At 46.3% G+C, this 22,791-nt stretch overlaps 1 protein-coding gene across 1 annotated transcript in view; it reads right to left on the reverse strand.

Moving 5' to 3' along the window:
* Prpf6 (pre-mRNA processing factor 6) overlaps positions 1 to 22,791 on the reverse strand; it is a 58,092-nt gene that overhangs the window by 27,571 nt on the left and 7,730 nt on the right. Inside the window, exons 6-12 of the mRNA XM_004841124.4 lie at positions 22,330 to 22,506; positions 21,970 to 22,125; positions 19,271 to 19,365; positions 18,188 to 18,344; positions 17,263 to 17,425; positions 9,366 to 9,484; positions 7,463 to 7,681 (exon numbers count right to left, since the gene is read on the reverse strand). Of these exons, the coding sequence (XP_004841181.2) occupies positions 7,463 to 7,681; positions 9,366 to 9,484; positions 17,263 to 17,425; positions 18,188 to 18,344; positions 19,271 to 19,365; positions 21,970 to 22,125; positions 22,330 to 22,506 (1,086 nt within the window). The remainder of the gene's footprint in view (positions 1 to 7,462; positions 7,682 to 9,365; positions 9,485 to 17,262; positions 17,426 to 18,187; positions 18,345 to 19,270; positions 19,366 to 21,969; positions 22,126 to 22,329; positions 22,507 to 22,791) is intronic.

Here is a 22,791-nt window from a genome sequence, read left to right on the forward strand (position 1 = left end):
ACACTCACTCACGTCTGCATAGCCCACCCACTGGTTTATTTATCACTTTCATCCATGCCTCCTTCCTTCACTGCACACTGGTCTCAGTTTCAGTAGTCCACAAGCTAACTATCATCAAAATGAGTAAAAACCAAGGGCCGGGGAGGTAGCTCAGTGGCACCTCGCCTGCCTTGCAAGCACAAGGTCCTGAGTTCAATCTCCTGTACTGAGAAAAAAAAAACTCAAAATGAGTAAAAAACAAACATCACTAATAGCTTCTTTTTTTTTTCTGGTACTGAGGAGCGAACTCAGGACCTGGCACTTGTGAGGCAGACGCGGTGCCACTGAGCTAAATCCCCAGCCCTGGACAGCTGCTTTTAAAAAGGGGGAAATGGGCCGGAGATTTAGCTCAGTGGTTTGGCACCTGCCTCGCAAGTGCCAGGTCCCGAGTTCGATCCTTGGTACCAAATAAATAAATAAATAAATAATTTAAAAGGGGGAAATCTCGCAAGCGCAAGGTCCCGAGTTTGATCCCCTATACCAAAAAATAAATAAATAAATTAAAATTTAAAAAAGGGGGAAAGAGCCAGGAGTGGTGGTGCATGCCTGTAATCCTAGTACACAGGAGGCTGAGGCAGGCAGATGGTCAAGAGTTCAAGGCCAACCTGGGCTACATAGTGAGTTCAGGGCCAGCCTGGAGTACGTAGCAAGACACTGTTTCAAAAAAAAGGGTGGGCGGGATTTAGCTCAGTGGCACTGCAGCTGGCTTGCAAGCACAGGTCCCGAGTTTAATTCCCGTTAAGTTGGGGAGGTGGGGGGCGCCCAATGATAAGACAGCAGAAGACTCTAAGATGCCAACAAACAAAAAGAAAGCCGCATTTAAGAGAAAATACCAAGAGTCCTACTTAAATCATAGGTTCATTGCAACAGGTGACTCACATTCCCCAAAGACTGCTTTGTGTAATATGTGGTGACTGGCTTTCCTACAAAGCCATGAAACCTTTAAAACTGCTTTGCCACATGGAAACCAAGTACCCTGCATTAAAAGACAAGCCTCTGGAGTTTTTCAAAAGGAAAAAAAGATAACCATGCACAACAGAAACAATTATTGAAAGCCACCACTTCATCAAATGTGTATAAGAATAACACTGAGAGTGTTATCCTTTTTTCTTTTTTTTTTCTTTTGGTACTGGGGATCGAACTCGAGTCCTTACACTTGTGCAGCAGGCGGCGAAACCACTGAGCTAAATCCCCGACCCCAAGAGTGTTATTCTTAGTGGCTAACTGCATTGCTAAAGCCAAAAAGCCCTTTATTATTGGTGAAGTGTTGATTCTGTCTGGTGCTGAGGACATTTGTGATAAACTTTTAGGAGACGTTGCAGTTCAAAGGGTGGCATGTAGGGGCCGGGGATTTAGCTCAGTGGTTCTGCTGCCTGCCCTGCAAGCACAAGGATCTGAGTTCAATCCCCAGTACCAAAAAAAAAAAGTGGCATGTGTTCTTCTTTCAATTGGCGCCACAACTAGATGAACAGATGAAACAGCAGAGGCTACTGACACACATTGTTAGGGAGGATGAGTCATGGAGGCTCACAATACAGGTTAACGAGTCTATCAATACAGACAAGGCAACAATGCTTGTTCTTGTGCAATATATTTTTCAGGAGGATATACGTGATGATATATCAGGTGCAGCTGTTGTCAATCAAAACCACAGCTACAGAACTATTCAAGCCTTTGAATGACTACAAGCATTTTGTGTGGGTATATGCATAGACAGAATGGCTACCATGACTGGACAGCTTTCTACTTTCATACTGGGGGAAAGAGACTGATTCTGAATGTAAGTCAATAACTGTGTCATCCATAAAATGCTGAGTAGCTGAAAAACATCACCTGAAGTTAACAACAGTTTTCAAGAAATGATTAAAATTATCACATTAAAGTACATGCCTTTATGGGCTGGTGATTTAGCTCAGGGGTTCCATTGCCTGCTTTGCAACCACAAGGTCCTGAGTTCAATTCCCAGTACCAAAAAAAAAAAGTACATGCCTTTAACTCAGGTTTGTTCATGCAGCTCTGTGAGATGATGAAGCAGAGCACATACATCTTCTATTACACACAGAACTGAGACGGCTTTCTAAAGGTAGATCACTGGCCAGAGTTTTTGAGTTACGAGAGCCACTCCACAGATTTCTTAGAAAAACAGTCACCAAAGGGAGTACATTCCAGCGACACAGAATGGGATGTAAACTTGCTTCCTTGTGTGACACATTCAACCTGCTCAACGAACCCAATCTGTCGCTTAAGGGGAGAATGACAACTGTGTTCGAGTTGGCAGATAAAGTGGCTGCATCAAAAGACAAACTGGAATTATGGAGGCAACAAGTGAACACTCCAACTTTTGACATGTTTCAAACACTGGCAGAGATTTTGAAAGAGATTAAGCCTTGTTTTTCCCTGACGCATGATCACCTATCTCAGCTTTCAAACATTTTTAGCATTACTTCCCAACTACATTAAAAGACCATGGTTATAACACACAGGGAAGAACGACACACAGGAAATGGTGGAGGGGTCACATGTACTCCAGTTCACTGCATGGAGTATTTCCAGGCCTCAGACTGGGGGGAACCCAGGAAAGGATCAGCAGTGTCCGTGAACAGACTGTGGACAGCCCACAGAGAACCAAATATGAGAGCACAGGGTGAATACAGAGCCAGAACCCCAAAGACCTGCCACACGGAATGCCCAGTGAGTCTTCACTGAGCTTGATCAGAGCATGGCTCGTCCAAAAAGAACCACTGGAAAGAACTGTCTGGAGCAACCCTCAGAGCACACATAGAGCCCAGACCAGCACCTGTTCTCATCAGGCAAACAGAAAAACCCCAAGGATCATGGGGCACTTGACACGAAGAGGTCCTGTCTAGGGAGAATCAACTTGAAGCTGAACACTGTTCAGGTCTCCCAACACATAAAAGCAAAACCCAAAAGTAAGACTCAAAGGATCAAAGTGTCTCCAAGTGACTTAGCTGCATTCCAAGACGAAGCTCTAGAACAGCTACAGGAAAGCGAAAACATCTAGCACTCCACAAGGTAAAATTCACAATGTCTGGCAAAAAACAAGGCAGGCAAAGAAACAGGAAAACACAATCTATAGTAAGAGGAGAGGGATCCATCAAAACTAAAAACTAACAAAGGTTAGAATTAGCTGACAAGAACATTAAAACAATTATTCTAACCATAGTGTCTCTATGTTCCAAAGTTACGGAGAGACATGGGAAGAAAAAAGACCATAATTAAATTTGTAGAAATGAAAAGTAAAAGATCTAAAGTGAAAAATATATTAGACAAAATAAATGGTTGGTCAGACACCGAAGATAAAAAATACCTGCGAATGTGAAGGCAATAGAAACAATCAAAAATCAAATTAAAAGATAAACAAAAAGACAACATTTTAAAAATGCACAGAAGCCAGGAGTGGCAGGCAATTCATACCTGTAGCCCCAACCAGCTACTTGGGACTCTGAGGTAGAGGGATCCCAAATTTGAGCCCACCCTGGGCAACTTGCTGAGATCCTGTCTTAAAAATAAAAAATTTTAGGGCCGGGGATGTAGCTCAACAACACAGCACCTGCCTGGCAAGTGCAAGACCCTGAGTTTGATTCGTGGTACAAAAAATAAATACATACATACATAGGCCTGGAGAGGTAGCCCAATCCAAAGGCACTAGGTCCAATCCCCAGTGCCAGGCCCCCACCCCAAAACAAAGGCTGGGGATAGAGCCTGTGGGAGACCACCCCACTGACTATGCCCAAAACAGGCTGTAAGCAGTGCGGGCTCTAGAGCTGAACCTGCGTTTGGCTTGTTTATAGAAGTGAGTCCGGCCGAAGCCCACGAGTCAGAGTGACTCTTACCCAAATTCCATTCCCAGTTAAAACCTTCTTTATTAAAAAGACAAGGTTAATTATTAACCACAACCTGTGTTTTGCTGTTTTGTTTCTAGTTCAAGAATGCTTTGTCTCTTCCTTTACAAGCCTTGCCTGCATCAGCAACATATCTGTAGCAACTCCACATAGACCCTTTACCTCAATCTAACTATGATGTCACCAATAAATACTGACAGCTCTAGGGGTTCGGGGTCCTTGCTTGCTCAGCCGTGGTCATCCTGGCTCCCCGTATCTTTGTCTCTTTAACTGTCCATCTTTCTCTTCAACGTGTGGTAGCACTGAGCAGATCAGCACTCATTGCAGGGGTCTCTGGTAAGAGCTCTTTGACACAAGTTTAATATATAAAAGTCAACAGCATGGAAATAGAATTATGAAAATAATTCCACTTATAATAGGATCAAAAATAGTAAAGTAAAAGGCCGGGGATGTAGCTCAGTGGTTCCGCTGCCTGCCTCGAAAGCACAAGGTCCCAAGTTTGATCCCCGGTAGCAAAAAACAAAAAAGAGTTACAAATATATATTTTTTCTTTCTGGTGGTACTGGATATTGAACTAATGGGCTTCACACTTAAAAGATGACACTATTCCCCAAACTCTGTAAATTTGATGCACTATCAATATTCCAGCTGGCTTTTTTGCAGAAATTGACAAGCTGATCCTAAAATTCATATGGAAACACAAGGAACTGAGCATAGCCAAAATAATCTTGAAAAGAACAAAGCAGGACTTCTGCTTCCCAATTTCAAACCTGAGAGTTACAGCAGTCAGAGGAGTGGTGCAGCTACATTAAGACAGAGACAAATGGAACAAAGCTTGAGAGTCTAGAAATCAACCCTCACATTTACAATCAACTGATTCTCGGCAAGGGTACCAAGACCATTCAATACAGCAAGAACAGTTAGCAGAGCAATGACAACTGGATATACAGATGTCAAAAACTGAGGGTGTCGGGGATTCAGCTCAGTGGTGCCACCGCCTGCCTCGAAAGTACAAGGTCCTGAGTTCAATCCCCAGTAACAAAAAAAAACCTGAGGGTGAGCGCCCACCTGGCAAGCAGGATGTCCTGAGTTCCATCCCTAGTATAGATGAAGGCCGGGGATGTAGCTCAGCAGCACCACACCTGCCTGGCAAGTGCAAGGTCCTGAGTTTGACTTCCCAGTACCCAAAACAAAACAAAACAAAACACCGAGGGTGAACCCTGACTTCACATCATACACAAGAACTAACATAAGCCTGGTGTGGTGGCACACACTGAGGCAGAAGGACTACAAGTTCTCTGAATTACTAGAGAAAAAAAGTGCCACCCTACCTTTTTATATCCAGCAAGAATAATTTTCAAAAGCAAAGGTAACTGGGCCAGGGATTTAGCTTAGCGGTTTCACCGCCTGCTGCACAAGCGCAAGGACCAGAGTTCGATCCCCAGTACCAAAAAAAAAGCAAAGGTAATCAAATGCAGTAGTGCATGCCTATAATCCCAGTACTTGAGAGCTGAGGTCTGACGATCACAATTTCAAGTCCTGTCTAGGCAGTTTACTGAGACCCTACCACAAAATAAAAAATAAGAGTGTTGGGAAAGCACCTTAATCCCAAGGCCTTGCGTTCAATCCCCAGTACCAAAAAAATGTTAAAATAAAGACTATCTCAACACACATAAAGCAGAAAGAATATATAGCAGACCTGTACTATAAGAAATGTTAAAGACCAGGTGTAGTAGCACATGCAATCTCAGCTACCTGGGAGGCTGAGGCAGGGAGATCCCAAATTCAAGACTCTGTCTCAAAATTTCAAAACAAAGGGGCTGGGGATTTAGCTCAGTGGTTCCAGCGCCTGCCTCGAAAGTGCAAGGTCCCAAGTTTGATCCCCAGTACCAAAATATATATATAAAAAATTTCAAAACAAAATAAAAAGGGCCAGAGAGGACCAGGGATTTAGCTCAATAGCTCCACCTGCCCTGCAATCACAAGGTCCCGAGTTCGATCCCCGGTACCAATAAGGGGGGGGGGGCTCAGTAGTAGAATACTGGGTAGAGTTCTTGTCCAACATCCTCAAAGGCCTGGCTTCAGCACCCAGTATGAGAGAGGAGGGGGAGAGAAAGAAAGAGAGAGAGGGAAACAGAGAGAGAGAGACAGAAAGACAGAGACAGAGACAGAGAGACAGACACATACACATTCAGACAGACAGACACACACACACAACTTCAAGCAGAAGGAAAATGATAATAGTTGGGAAACCTGGTGCACAGGGAGCATTAGAAAGGACAGTAACAGTAGGTGGGTGTGGTGATGCACACCTGTAATCCCAGTGCTTGGGAGGCCAAAGGAAGAGGATTGCATCGAGTTCAAGGCCAGCCTGGGCTACATAGCAAGAGCCTGTCTCAAAACACGAATGAACCAAGGAATTAAAACAAAAGAGAGAAATGACAATAACACAACTAAAACAATCAAAGACATAGAAGGGCTAGACCTAGGTGGTTAAGTTTCAGAGATACATATAATGTGGCCTTAAACCTGAGATTTTTAAAAACCAAAACCAAAATCACCAAATGCAGAGAAAAGCCACATGACTGAACAACATCCCATATGAATTAAATGTGAAGTGTTGAGCAAGAATGTTGAGGACACCCAGAAACACAAAGCAGCATCAGAGCCAACACAACCTCCCCAAGAAGACTCACAAGGAAAGCAGCAACATGCTCAGTATCTGGAGCACCAGGGTGCGCCAGGTGCAGCCAGCTGTGGATGTTTAGAGAACAGCTACCATCTGCTGTGGCAGCAGAGTGCCAGAGAAAGGAGGCTGCAGGCAGGCACGGGTGTCTGTCAGGACAGAGGGCAGGAGGTAAGGCAGAGGGACTTCTGACAGGGTGCAGCTTTGAGGAGTTTCAGCACAGGTCACATCACAAAGCCCCTCCCACTGGGCAGAGCCATCGGGAGAGGGCTCACTCAATGGACGACTGCTTGGAGAAAGCAGTAGAGGGCCCGGGGATTTAGCTCAGTGGTTCCACCGCCTGCCTTGCAAGCACAAGGTCCCAAGTTCGATCACTGGTACCAAAAAAAAAAAAAAAAAGAAAGAAAGAAAGAAAGCAGTACAGGGACCCAAACCCTAGAGGTGCATCAGATGACCTTTAAGGACTTCTCTAGCCTTATGTCTACAGACAAAAGATAAAAGAAGCCGTAAGACTGTCATTCTCTTTGAGACCACATCATCTCTATCAAAAGACACTAGATAGGTTCCTGCAGCCTGTACATGCCTCAGAATCGGTCACCTCAAGACTGCACAAGGTCTTGAATCCATCGAGAGGGATGGCAGTGGAACAAAATCACACTAGGCCTGCTTTTCCTGCCTGGATAGGAACTCTCCAACACCTTCTACACACTATGTGAGACAGGTGCATATAGGAAGAAATCTGCTTTTTTTTTTTGGTACAGGGGATCAAACTCAGAACCTTGAGCTTGCAAGGCAGGCGCCGGAACCACTGAGCTAAATCCCCAGCCCAGTATCTGCTTTTAAAGCAGACCCCAGGACCCCGAAGGCAGCCTACCTGGATCCACTGCTCACGGTTGATCTCCACACCATTGGCCCGCAGTGAGGTGATAGCTCTGTCAATGATCTTCTCCACCATCTGAGTGTTCCCATTGGCCTCCTCAAGCTTGGCAGCTGTGATCCAGATGTGCCGGTCTGTAGGAATGTTCTCACGTGCCTTATTTAAGACTTTGCGGGCATTTTCATAAGTCTCCAGCCTCGCCAGAGCAAGCCAGAGCTACAAAGAGGACATCAGAAAATGAGAGGAGTGTTCTCAAAGCTGACGGCGCCATGCCGCTATCCTTCAGGTCAGAAGGCAAGTCTTGCCTGTCTGTCTTACTGACTGACTGCACTGGGGACTAAGCCCAGGACCTTCACAATGAGCTGTTCCCAACAGCCCCCATACTTTCTTAAAAAACAATTTTGGGGGGCCTGGGGATCAAACTCAGGACCTTCCACTTGGGAGGCAGGCAGCAGCACCACTGAGCTAAATCTCCAGCCCTCTTATTAAAATTTTACTTGAGATCAGGTATTGCTAAGTTTCTCAGGCTGGGCTCAAACTTGAGATCCTCCTGCCTGAGTCTCCCAGAGTGCTAGGATTATAGAGTGCACCACTGTGCCAGCAGTGCATTTCAACAAGACCACAGCACCTCCACAAAGTATTTTTAAAAACTCTCAAGGACTGGGGCCGGGGATTTAGCTCAGTGGTTTCACCGCCTAACCCGCAAGTGCAAGGACCCGAGTTCAATCCCTGGTACTAAAAAAAAAAAAAAAAAAAAAACCTCTCAAGGACTATTTAAGTTTCTTTTTTTTGGAACCAGGGATCGAACTCGGGTCCTTGCACTTGCAAGGCAGGTGGTGGAACCACTGAGCTAAATCCCCACCCCAAGGACTATTTAAATAACAGCATTTCTGACCCAATCAATTGCCCAGCTATGATGCTAACTTCACAACACACTGGTGTGGGAAAGGTTGGTGGGACTCTTGGATCAGAGGTTACAAACTCTAGTTTAGAATGTGCACAGTGTAGCAGACTTGACTCCAGATGCTGGGAAAGAAGGTGAGAAGGTCAAAGACAGGTCAGTACTCAGCCTTTTGGAATTCTCATATCCTAGCACCGTTGGTTCTGCAACATTCCATCCCAAAAATGTGTATGGGCTCTATGTATTTTTATATAAGTAAAATACAATTAATTGCTTGGAGCACTTCACAGTATCTGTCAGGATAACTAAAGACACACTAGGTGGCATAAGACCAGGATGATCAGAGCACGGTGGCACATACTTGTAATGTCAGCACTCAAGAAGCTGAAGCAGAAAGATCCCTGGGAGTTGAGGCCAGCCTTGGCTACATAGTGAATTGAAGGCCAACCTGAACTACATAACTAAACCCTGTCTCAAAAGACCAAAAAGACTAAGATGAGAAGTCACTGTACAGAATGCTGTGTTAAATGGAAGATTTAAAGTAAAGAAATCTCACCAGTTCTGAGCCAAAGAGCTGGCCTTATGCTGGGTCGGCAGAAAGACAGAGCAATGTTCCCACTACCTGTGCTGGTGACACAGTGGTGAGCATGGCTGCATTCCATTACCCTACTACCCACTCTTCAGCTCCCACTCACAAACTCTGGGTGCATTAGAAGGGACTGCCCTGGAAGTGTCCACTGAAGTTTTCTGTTGTGATTAGGAATGAGCAAAGATCCAGTTCTGCAGATCTAGCCCTGTGCTGTGTGCTCTGTGAGCTCATCACAACATGACTGACTGAAACCAGCCATACTCCCCCCTGCAGCTGCCTCTGAGCACCATCCTGAGCCACAGCCCACCTTCTACTGCCAAAAACTGCAGCCCTGTGAACACAACGCTCCACAGGCCGCCCCTGGACTCTGCACATGGCGAGGGCCTTCCTGGAGGGAGTGGCAGACTCACCTCTACACTGGTGGGGCAGCACTCCACAGCTCGGCTGAGCATGATTCTAGCATCTTCAGGCTCTTCCAGCTCAACAGCTGCTTTCCACAAGCGAACAGAGTTTGGAACATGCTCTAGGGCTGAAAGTCAAACAAGAAACCAGGTCACAGCAAAGAGAAATAAAAGCAGGAGGCATGTGCTGGGAGGGTTGATGGATTCCCGCTGGGGACACTTAAAGGCTGCAGTCCTGCCCTTCCAGGTCAAGCACAGATACACACAAGACAGACAGAGTACATCCTGCTGTATCAGGAAGCAAGGAAAAAATCAAAGATCACTGGAGTCACATCAGTAAGACTTGGGGCACAGGCAACATGAATGAACCCAAAAACACACGAAGCATAAGAACCACTCAAGAAATCAACGCTACATGGCTCCATTCATGTGAAGTTTGAGAACCAGCAAAATTAATCTTGGTAAAGGAAGTCAGAACAGTGACTTCCTGGCAGGAGGCAGTACGCAGGGATCACCTGCAGTCATTGTGGGGACAGTGGTATGCTACTTTTTTTAAGTGTCATACTGGGAATTGAACCCAGGGCCTTCACATCAAGCTACATCTTCCTCCTTTCTTTGAGACCACGTCTTACTAATTTGCTAAATTCTTCAGACTGGGCTTGAATTTACAATCCTTCTGCCTCAGCCTCCCAGAGGGCAGAGATTACAGGCGTGCACTACCACACTCAACTGACATCTACATCTTGATAGGATACAGGCACACTCATGAAGACATCAAGTTGCACACCTAAGATCTATGCGAGATTTACTAAAAATGTTTTTCAAAAGAAAGAATGACCAGTGTCAGAAGCCCTCATAATTATGTCCCTTAAAATAAAACACACACGTAACATCGAAAGATGGGGGGAAAACAGTCAAGAGCAAACTAGAAGGGATTGCCTCAGGACAGTGATAGGCGAACCTGAGGGTCACTAAGAACACAAGTAACTCAGCTCGCTAGGGTGGGATATGAAGCCCTACAGAGACCACCGTGATACATGACCATCCATCTGACAACCTAGACGATCACTAAGGAACCAACAGGCAGGCGTATACATAGTGCGCAGATGGCCAAAGGGGCACTGAGAGCTCATCCCACTGCTCAGACGGTGGGCAACATCAAACTTATCAACTACTTACTTCTGGAATTTTCAACTTAATATTTTCAGGCTACTGCTGACTGAAGGTAACTGAAAGCTAGACAAGTAAAGCCATGCATGGGGGTGGCGGGGAGAAGACGACTATAAAATCGGCAACATATTCAAACTCTATAAGCTTTAGGAAGATCAGGAGATCATGACAATGTTTTTAAAGACCATTAGCTGGCATGGCTGTGTGCACCCATGACAGTCTCAACTACTCAGGAGCCAGAGGCAAAAGGATTTGGGGCCAGTGTGGGCAACGCAGCAAGACCACGACTTTTTTTTTTTTTTGGTACCAGGGATCGAACTTGGATCCTCGCGCTTGTGAGGCAGGCAGAGGAACCACCGAGCTAAATCCCCAGCCCAACCATGACTCTTTAAAAATAATAATAAAGTAGCCAGGCATGGTGCTGCATGCCTGTAATCCTGCACTAGGGAGGAAGAGGCAGGAGGACTGGTGCAGGATCTGTGCCAGCCTGGAAGTACAGGCTGTGGGATTCACGGCCAGTCTGAACTACACAGACCCTATCTCATAAAACAAAAATAGAAAAGAGAAAAATAAAAATAAACATTAATGGTACATGCCTATAATCCCAACTAAAGTAGCTGAGGCAGGAGAATGGCAGGTGAGGTCAGCCTGGGCAACAGAGCAAGACCCTGTCTCAAAATACATGAAAAGGACTGGGGATGGAGCTGAGCATAGAGTGCTTGCCCAGCGTGCACAAGGTTTCCATCCCCAGCATGCCAAAACAACAACAAAAAGGTATTAGCCGGGTGTGCTGGAGCACACCTGCAATCCACCACTGATAGACTGAGGCAGGAGAGTTCAATGCCAGCCGGGCTACACTGTGAGTTCAAGGTCAGCCTGAACTACACAGTGAGACCCTGTCTCAAAAAACAGAAACATATTAAATCTTTGTGTGTGTGTGTGTGTTTATGTGTGGTTCTGGGGAAGGAGCCCTGGGCTGGGCCTCTGCATCATGATACAGTCCCTGCTTTTTAAAAATGTATGCTTGATGGGCCGGGGATTTAGCTCAGTGTTTCCGCCACCTGCCTCGCGAGCACGAGGTCCCAAGTTCAATCCCTGGTTCCAAAAAAAAAATGTTTAAGCCAAGAATGGTGGTGCACGCCTGTAATACCAGCAATCAGGCACTGAGGCAGGAAGATCACTGGGAGCTCAAGGTCAACCTGGGCTACACAGTGAGTTAAAGACAGCCTGAACTGCCTACTGAGACACTGTCTCAAAAAATAAACAAACAGGCCCGGGGATTTGGCTCAGTGGTTTCCACTGCCTGCTGCGCAAGCACAAGGATGCAAGCGCAAGGACCAGCGTTCCATGCCCAGTACCAAAAAAAACCCCAAAATTTATGTTTGAGGTGGGTGTGGTGGTACACTCCTATAATCCTGGAAGGCTGAGGGAGGAGGATTGCCTGAGTTCGAGAACAGTCTGAACCATATAGTGAGTTCAAGGACAGCCTAAGCTAGATAGCAAGACCCTGTCAAACTAAAAAACAAAAAACAAAAAAATTACATTTGAGATGGGGCTTCACAAAGTCACCAAATTGTCATGTCCTGCTAATTTTATTTATTTATTTATTTGTTTGTTTGTTTATTTATTTATGGTGCCAGTGATCGAACTTACGACCTTGTGCTTATAAGGCAGGCATGGTGCCACTGAGCTAAATCCCTGGCTCTCCCTCTAGATTTTAAATTTTAAATAAATAGGAATTGGTGTGGTGGCACACACCTGTAATCCCAACACTCAGAGGCTGAGACAGGAGGATCACAGCAAGTTCAACACCAGCCTGAACTACACAGTAAGACTCTGTCTCAAAAAAAAAAAAAAAAAAAAAAAAAGCCAAGGATTTAGCTCATCGGTGCCCCGCCTGCCTGACAAGCGCAAGGTTCTGAGTTCAATCCCTGGGACAGAAAAAAAAGACAGATCTTAACTACCTAAATAAATAACATCAGTCACCTCTGGAGAATGCTAGAGTCAACTGGCTATTCTAAAAGCTGACAAAGAAGGAGAAAGAAAGAAAGCATCTACATCTCCTTGAGTAACCTCAGAGAGGCCAACACTGACAGAAGAAAGTTCTCTTCAGAAGAATTCCAGCAATCGGAGCAAATAAGAGTAAGAGGACTGCAACAGCACCACCGTGCACACTCTGGCGACATAAAGCCTGCGGCACAGGCCATCATCCTGCTCAAGGCTGCGAGGGCCCACACAGGCCCCTCACCACCCTCCCTCACTGCCCAACCGAGGAGCCAAGAGGGCCTCTGTGCCTCCTGATGCACTGCTATCAATGCTGTGCACCAAAATCAACCCAACTTTTTTTTTTTTTTGGTATGGGGATCGAACTCAGGCCCTTGCGCTTGTGAGGCAGGCAGCGGCACCACTGAGCTACATCCCCGGCCCTACCCTAGGCTTCTTGACAGCTCAGCAGCAGATGCAGGATCTTCTAACCCTCCAGATCCAACAAAACATGAACTAACTATGCCAGCCTCTACTAAGGAGGACAGGAGAGTCTCAGCACATCTCAAAGGGAAGCAAGCCATGCTCTCCTGCTAAGGAAAACAGCCCTTGGCAGGGAGCAAGCACTTGAGCTAAGGAAGGTGAACTGAAAGAAACTTGCCCTCAGCCACCAACAGAGCCTCACCAGACAGACTCAGCCTCAGGGGCAGCTACATGCATCAGGGCTCCTCAGGTGGAAACGGCACAGAGAAGACAGGGAAGGAGCAAAAGCAGTAGCTGCCTGAGCCACAGGCAGATGCCTCCCACAGCTGAGGCTGCTCAACTCCCACCTCCCTTGGCCTATGCTCATGGTTCTGGGGAGTATCTTACGATCAAGGGACTGAGAAGGAAAACATACTCAAATTTATACAGCTCTGCATAGGACACTGGCACCAACAGCCCTGACCTGGGGTTCAGTTATCACTAGTCATTCACTGGGTCATTCACTAGTCATTCCTGAAAGACAGCCAGGAAGAAATTTACACAGATTGGTGCAGGACATGGCCTTTCATCACCTTTCAGTCTGAACAGTGGCTTGACAGAACACAGGATGCCTTCTGAGCATGGGAGGGCTGGCTGAGGGAACACCCCAAAGCCACAGACTCGACCTTGCAGGACATAGGGCATGCTGTGCGCACAGTACTGGCAGAGCAGCTCCCCCAGGCCACTTCCATCCCATGGATCCTATTGTTGGGAGGCCTAGCCCTAAAGCAAGATGTGTCGACCAAGACGCCTGGCCTTGGCTCCACTCTATGACAACTGAGGTGGTCACTGTCCCTCTGGCCTCCTTGTGCTCCAACCCCGACTACAGTGACCAACCATGACTCTAGGGATAATACCAAGCTGACACTATACCCTGGAGAAACTATGTCTAGAGCCTAGATGGCCGTCTTGGTTTGGTATTTCCATTCCCAGTATAAAAGTTAATGGGCCTAACACTGGGGATTAGCTGCTCATGGGTGCCACCGCCTGCCTCACACTCAAAATGTTCTGAGTTCAATCTCTGGTACCAAAAAAAAAAAAAAAAAAAAAAGTTAATGGGCCTACAGCACCCAAAAAAGGCAGAACCACCACAGATTGAGACTCTGAAGTTAAAGGTCTGGGTCACCCGTCCAGGTAGACTGTGGACCTGATAAGGTGACAGCAGAGGGCACAGCAATGGGAAAGTCCGCCCCCAACAGGATCACAAGTTCAAGGTCAGCCTAGGGAACTTAGCAAAACCGCGTCTCAAAATAAAAAGAGCTGGGGATGTGCTCAGCAATAAAGTGCTTGCCTGCTGTACATGTGGTCCTAGGTTTAATTCTCAGTATTGAAAACCAGATATACAGACAGACCAACAGTCCTACCTCCAGTAGGTGGCACAAAAACAGTGCAGGGAACTACGTACCTCTCCTCCATGTGCTCTCCACACAGTGGGTTAGGGAGTGTTGTCTACATACTGACTACTTCTCCCCATTACTGTGTACACTGGTGGAGGCAAACTTCTTCATTTAATCTCTAACATACAGGGACACTTGGTGGGATTGAACTTGCAAAGCCATTAACTTCACCCACAGAAGGTTCAATGACCCCCAGGGCCCTGTGTCCACACCCCTGGGAAACAGCCAGCACCTCACCATCAGTGCCCTGTCAGTAGCCCACAGGAGTTCTAAAACCAAATACTTGCTGACCAGCTTGGTACTGACCACCTCAGAAGTTAAGCACCACATCATGGAAGGTCACTTCAGAGAAAAGTGACTATAGCAGCAGCAGCAGCATAAGAAGCACTGTAGCTCAGTCACACATGGAAGGAGCACACGAACCCCCAGAGTGGGCCAGACATGGGGAAGAACAGGAGGGTGTTCTGAACACAAGACAGTACTATGAAGAAGATATGACTATGCAGCAGCTGAAAGGATCTTTGGTGGCCACTGGACCCACAGTTCACTCAGAGCTGTGCTATTCTTGCAGTCCTAGAGGACTGCATTACATTAGTAATGGCCACTAGAAGCTGCCATGCTTTAGGGACCCAAGTATATGATTCTAGTATAAAAATAACTTCACATTCTTGTACTTGTATTACTCAGCAGAGTAGCATAGTACTCTCCACACACCATACACTGTTGGCCAAATGGTCTTAGGGAGAGTGAAATGGAAACAGCCAACGGCCCAGCCCCTCCAGGGTACTCTGATCACTGGATGTTCCATCTGACCAGCAGGCTCACAGACCACTCTACCTCCCCTACCCTGAAAAAACTATCCTCCCTTTCAGATGAAGACAATGAAGCTCAGAGGTCAAACACATACCCAAGGTCACTCAGCTTTCTCTGGCATCAGACCAGCTCCTAAAACTTCTGCTCTTCAAATAAAGCACTAGGACAGGGCTGGGGTTCCGCCGCCTGTCCCACAAGCGGAAGGACCGGAGTTCGATCCCCAGTACCAAAAAAAAAAAATCCCCCAAAAACAAAGAATTAGGACATCAGCTCTGACCAATTATGACTCAGAATTCACACAGACATGGCCTGCCAGGACCCTGAGGGCTGGAAGGTGATCCTGAGTCAGTGGTAGAGGTAGCTGTCACCTCAATTTCAAAGCCAGGCTCTTCCAGTAATGTGTTTTTCAAGGGCTCACAATAATTCAGTAAAGCAGCCCCAGGTTCTGCCTCAGGCACCCCCAAAAAGAATGCTGTTTCCAGAAACTCTCTAAGGGAAGGGAAAGCCAGGACTAGATTAGGAAGTAGGAGCGAAGGCCAGCCTGCTGATTCCAAGTTGCTTCACTTCAGCACAGTGTATCTACCTGGGAGGTCCCTGCCCAAGAGCCCAGGAGAGCCCTGGAAAGGTAATCACAGCAATCCTCTGCAGGCCCTTACCTACACAAACACACCCCTTCCCCAAATCCAAAGCCAACTGGAAAAACCCAAACAATCTGGTGGTGAACAGGGAGTGGCCACAAAGACATTCAAGATCATCAGACTGGCAGGAGACATTCAATAGAGCTTCCCTAAATAAATAGTCCCAATTACCCAGAACTTCATGTGCTTTTCATTAGAGAATTATTTTCCCAGCTGACAAAAAATAAGAGGCTGATTTCTACAAATGAAAACAGGTGCTATCTGCTCCTGGCCATTATACTGTTGGCCATAAATTCCTGCTTCTTGCTTCTTATGAGACTGAATGAGCATTCGGTGGGTCACTGGACTACACACAAGAAACCAGACCTGACAGAGGGTAACATGCTGGAATGCATGAGGTCTCATGCTCAGGGAAAACTAGAGAATATGAGCGACATATAGAAAACTTTCCCTGGCCACTCACAAACACCGACAGGAAATGGGCAGAAACTAGATTCACTCAGGGACATTTTATCCAAAAGCCCTCATCTGCATGCCTTTCAGCACACCAGCCCTAAAGTGACACCTTCTGTCTGAATTTCTGCTCACACAGACATCTGAAAAAGGAGAGCAAGGAACTTCTCACCCAAGACCCCATGATTCCACAAGCGGACCTGACGGCCATGTTCAGGCAGAACAAGCCACCTGTACAGGTCTACTGCAGATTTACTCTCTGATTAGCATCTGCTCTGAATCAAAGTTCAAAGCAGCATTTATAACAAGATCTGGGGGAGGAACAGTGTTTCTTTATGAATTCCACACTAAGGAAAAACACAAAACTGTCTACAAAAGCTCTCCCCTGACGACCCAGATGATGGCTGATGACAGGCTGCCCCACCGGAGATGCAAAGTGCAGTGCAGTCAGCACAGGAAGGAATGCAATTAACGCACGATTGCGTGAGTAGCCAGCTGCTCACTCAGACTTCGCCAAGCAGCACACGACCGACCCTCCAAGCATCCCTCACACTACATCCAGGCACCCATCCAAGCACACTCCTTTCCACACGCACCCAGTTCAGCCCCTAGAGCCCAGGCAAGGGTCTAGGCCTGGAAGAAGGCAGGAGCAGTCTCAGCTGGCCAGGTTGGGAACTCTCTTACCACGGTGTCTTTCCCCTACGGAGGACCCTGGGGCAGAAGCAATCCAGCCCAAGAAAAGGCTGGAAAATGTCATCAGCTCCTGAAGTACTCATCAAAAGACTGAGCCAAGAAACAGAGAAGCTGCTTTCTGAGAGCACGGCCCCACAGGGATCAAGAATGCACACCTTCACAGGACACACGACACACGGGCACCTGTTTGTTGATGGCAGCTCCGAGGGAAGCTCGCCTTTCACCTGGGAGGCTCACCTTTCCGAAGAACCCGCTTCTTTGCACGAATGTCTGTTTCTAGCTCTGCTGCTCTGATGTAAATCCTAACAGACTGTGGGAGATGACGGACTGCCTGGGCCACAACAGCCTTAGCTGTGTCCCCAGGCTGCAACCTGGCTGCTTCTAGCCAGACATCTTCACTCTGGGGCAACAGAAAGACCAGTAAGGGTATGTGCAGACTAGGAGCCACAAAGGAGCAGCAGGTACTTGAGCCCCAGATTCTAGACTAAATCATCTTGGCCATAAGCAAACAGCTTTCACTGTACCGCTACGGTTCAGCAATGAGGCCACTGCATGTCTGAATGAAGAACACAGACTGTATCTTGGAGAAGAGAATACAATTTGGCCTATAAGCTAAGTCGCCAGCAAAGTAGAGACCATGTATTTGCCTGGAAAGTTCCGATTTGTGCATCCTATCCCAGGGTAATTCCTTAGAGTTTCTCTTCCTACTAAGAGTGCCCAGGGCCGGAGATGTAGCTCAGTGGTTCTGCCGCCTGCCTCACAGGCTCAAGGACCCGAGTTTGATCCCTGGCACCAAAAGCAAAGTGGCCAGCTTGCACGTGGAGTACACGGACACAGAAAGGGTCTCAGAGTCATCATCCCATCTCCAAACACCAAGAACTGGAATATTTACCTAAGAATGAAGCACTAATCTTGTGGCTTAACATTACACAGGGTGAACTACCCAATTTAGCTCTCTGGTGCAAGTTACCTTGCCATTAAAATAATGGTGGCTCGACCTTTGTTCCATGTGAAAACAAGCACAAAAACCCTTTCCCACTGTTCACAGTTTCTCCCAGCCTATCCTACCATCTGTAGTTACAACATCAAAGGCAAACATAAGTATCCCGCCTGGCAACAAGGGTTTCTCAGGGGCACCAAAAACCCTGGTAACAGGCTTCACCTTGGGGCACATCTCTGTCCCCTTCATAATAAGGTTCCGAGCCACTTGCAGCTTCCCAGTGACTTCCTCCAGCCGTGCAGAGGCAATCCAGGCTGGTGGGTGATGAGGATTTGTCTCTCGAACAGACTTGAGGAGCAGCCGCGCCTTCTTGATATCACTGTATGAGTGAGTGAGAATGCACACAGCATCAAGCCATACTAGCGGGGTGTGCCCAGGACCCAAGAAAAAGGTGCCCTACACACACTACACAAACTGCAGATTCAATTAGCAGGGATACAGACAACTCAAAACCTTGTCAGCACTTTTCCAAGACTGTTTAGAACCCCTGCAAATAAAATCTGAACACCAAAGGTCCACAACATTTAGTAGGCTGCTTTCTAGCTCAGTGCAGCCACAAACTTTGATTATTATTTGTAAAACATTTTACACTCACAAAATAGATAGAGATACTTTTTTTTTTTTTTTTTTTGAATTACAGAGTCAGATACATTTTAAATAGAAAACCAAAGACAGGTACATTCTGTATTCCCAGCACTCAGGAGTGAGGCAGGAGGATCTGAAATGAAGGAAGACATTACCACACAGCAGTTCCAGGCCAGCCTGGACTATGTAACAAGACCCTGTCTCAAGAGAAAGACAGAGATCAAAGTACTACATTTCTCAGAATGTCCACTTTCTCATTGACTTTGCGGTGCTAGGGATGGAACCTAGGGCCTCGCACATACTCGGCGAGTGCTCTGCCACTAAGCTACATCCCCAGCTTTTTTTTGAAACAGAGTCCCACTACATTGCCCAGGCTGCTTTTGAACTCTTAAGTGATTCTCTCTTTTTCTCTCCCTCTTTTTTTTAAAGACAGAGTCTTGCTATGTCACTAGGTTGGTCTTAAACTCACTATGCAGTCCAGGCTGACCTCAAACTTGTGGTGATCCTCCTGCCTCAGCCTTCCAAGTACTGCGATTATAGGCATGTGCTACTACAACCAGCTTATGTCATATTTTGAATGCATATTTTCCAAATAAAATCCAAAACGCTCTAGGAAACTAGAATTCCCACTCCAACCTATCAATTCCAAAAAGCACTCACTTGATGTCCCCTCCATGGGTCGGGATCATAGAGTTTAGATCTGTCAGATAGCCTTTGGGGTCCACAACAGTCTGTCCACTCACCGAGTCAGACACCTGTGAAACAGGTCAGGTTGCAAATCAGCTGGATGTGACCAGGAATGTCCAAAGCAAAGTATTCACAGGGTGCCTGGAACCTCTTTCCACGACCCTGTCCACCAGTAGGAGTCAGAAAAAAGGAAGGAAAACAAGGCAGATATGGTATCCCACACCTGTGATGCCAGCATTGGGAAGGCTGAGGCAGGCAGGGAGATCACAAGTTGAAGCCCAGCCTGGGCAACTAAGCAACTTAAGAGACCTTGTCTCAAAATAAAAAATGAAAAGTTTTTTAAAAATTTAAAAAGGAAAACAACTTTAGCTCAGACAACAGTATGTGATGATGATAAATTTCTTCTATGTGGAAAAGATTTACATTAAAAAATGAAACTCACTGGGTGTGGTGGTATATCCCTACAATTTCAGCACTTGGGAGGCTGAGGCAGAAGGGTCACATGTTCAAGACTAGCCTGGACAACTTAGCAAGACCTGGCCTCAAAAAAGTATTTCAGCCAGACGTGGTGGTGCACACCTGTAACCCCAACACTTGGGAGACTGAGGCAGGAGGATCACTGTAAGTTCAAGGCCAGCCTGAATTACATAGCAAGATCCTATCGCAAAAATTTTTTTAAAAAATTTTTTTTAAAGGCTGAAGATGTAGCTCAGTGGTAGACTGTGTGTCTAGCATGAGAGGCCATGGGTTCCATCCCTACTACTGCCCACCCTCAAAAAGAAAACTAAAAATGGCTGGGGTGGTGGCCTGCATCTATAGTCTCTTGAGCCCAGGGCTTTGAGGCCAGCATGGACAACATATTAAGAATCCGAAAGAAAAAAAAAAGAAAAAGAAAGAAAGAAGGAAAGGAAAGGAGGGAGGAAGGAAGGAATCAATCCACCTTGCCAACATGGTAGGGCTGTGTCTGGAGGAATGCTCTGAGTTCAAGGCTAACCTGGGCTACATAGTGAGTACAAGGCCAGCCAGAATTATACAGCAAGATCCTGTCTAAAAAAAAAAAAAAAGACTCCACCTCAAATATAGAAAGACAGAAGGGCTGGAGATTTAGCTCAGTGGCACTGCGCCTGCCTTGCAAGCACAGGGTTCTGAGTTCAATCCCCAGTGTGGGGCGGGTGGGGAGAGAGAGGGTTATCCCGGGACAGGGTATAGTTCAGTAGTAAAGCACTTGCCTAGCAAGCACACAACCCAGAGTTCAAGCCCTAGCACCGAAAAAAAAAGTTAATTCTGTGCTATATTCATTTTAACATGAAAAACTACCATGATACGGGTTTATTAAAATAAAATAACCCTACATTCCACAAACAAGTCTGAAAGAGAAATAAACACAACAGGTAACAAAGACAGCAATCAGGTTAAAACAACCCTAAAGTGTTTACCTAAATGTACATACACAGAACCCTGACAACTCATCAAAGCACAGTTTGTAACAGTAAAAAAAGTAGGAAAATTACAAAGGTTCAACTCAGATTAAGTTCCAATGCACATCAACAAACTGTTCTCAATTTACAAGATATAAATTACATTTTCATGTTGGTTATAGCTTTTCTTAAAATATATTAGCTATAAAATTTCAAAAAGTACAGTTAAAGATCAAATGAAATTGCGTTTACCAATATACCAATTCCACTGTAAACAAATGTAAAAGCATTGTCCTTTTTTTTTTGTACCAGGGATCAAACTTGGGACCTTGCGCTTGTGAGTCAGGCAGCAGAACCACTGAGCTCAGTCCCCAGGAAAGCACTGTTCTTTATGGTTTCACATGCATATGTAAAAGTTAGAAAGGGTTCTCTATCTTTCCCAGGTTCCAGCAGCCAACCTCTGAAGCCAAACGCCAATTCCCCACAAAGCCACACAACAATTTACTGGGGTACAGAAGAAAACATCTGATTCTTTTTTTCTTTGGCGGTACCAGGGATCAAACTCAGGACCCTGTGCTTTCGAGGCAGGCACAGTGCCACTGAGCTCGATCCCCAGCCCTCCATCTGATTTTTACATAAAGAGCGAAGGATGGCAACAGAGCACATGCGGCTGGCTTGAGTGCCCTTTTCACCTGAGATGGCCCTCGTCCCAGGGGGCAGGGCAGGCAAGGCACTGGGTACACGGTGCCTGTGCGGCCTTTATGTAAGCACAAGTGCTCACCTGCAAACAAAAATCTAGCCTCTCTTTGTGACAGGGAATCTTTCCAAAACAAAGCATTTAAAGAGAAACTTTTCACAATTCTGCTTTGAGTCTATTGGTTTTGGGTGTTTTTGTTTTTTGAGACAGGGTCTCACTATATAGTCCAGGGTGGCCCTGCACTCATTTTGTAGTCCAGGGCCTCAAACTCACAGCAATCCTCCTGCCTCAGCCTCTCAAGTGTTGGGATTCTAGGCGTGCACTACCATGCCCAGCTTTTTTTTGGCTTTTTGATTCAGTCTCACTAGGTAGCCCAGGCTGGCCTCAAACTCATGGTGATCCTCCTGTCTCAGCCTCCCAAGCGCTGGGATTACAGGAGTACACCACCATGCCTGGCTTCTGTTGTATTTTTTTAAACAAATACACTAAATTTTATTATCAGACAATAAAAATGTTAAATGCCATCTATAGGAAAATGCTACATGACAAACTCTCACCTGGCTCAACCTCATGTCCATCAGGGTGTTCCTCGCTTGCCCAATCTTCCTCATGTCCAGCTCCCCCGTGCCAGGTGTCATCAGGCCCGGGGTCATTCCACCTGGATATGGCGTGTTCAGCCCGCCTGGATAGGGTGTGTTCAGACCTCCAAATTGCTGAGGGAACAATAAGCTCCTCTTGTATTTCCTTCTGCGGAATTTTCACACTGTGGCCTCATACAGGCACAGCTGTGAAGGCAGGGTTGGACACAGCCCCACAGGGCACTGCACAAGTGCTCGACTCAACATTACCCACTGTTCCTGCTGTGACACGTCTAACCAAACCAAGTAGCCCCATTCACCCTCTTTTTGGATGCTTACAGTTTGCCGGGGATCCACAGAAGTATGGTTCTCCCCCGTCTGTAAATGTTTGGCGAAAAAGCTATCAGGAACAGGGGTCAGCTTCTCATAACGTGGATTCCGCTGACGTTTGTTTCTGGCATCGCCGACCTCCGGGATGCTCAGCCACTCTTCTTCTGTGACCTCTGCCAACTTCCTCTGGAAACACACAGCCCCAGACTGCCAATCGTCTGCTGGTCTTCACACTCAGGCAGGTCATGCTCACCCTGTCCACCCTCCAGATCATCAGGACTTAGAAAGGACTCTGATGCAGACATCATTTTCTGCTTTAGAGAAATCAATTTATTGGCTGTGTTCCATATCACTAGAATGTAAACTATTCTGTCAAAGGCTGGCCCGTAGTTTTACTCAGGAGGCTGATGATCATTTGAGCCCAGCAGTTAGAGACCAACCTGGACAACATGGTGAGATCTTACCTCAAAA

The sequence above is a fragment of the Heterocephalus glaber genome, unplaced genomic scaffold (assembly GCF_053883595.1).
Source record: "Heterocephalus glaber isolate CG9 unplaced genomic scaffold, H.glaber_assembly_v1.0 deba00001673, whole genome shotgun sequence".
In the NCBI taxonomy this organism is placed as follows: domain Eukaryota; kingdom Metazoa; phylum Chordata; class Mammalia; order Rodentia; family Bathyergidae; genus Heterocephalus; species Heterocephalus glaber.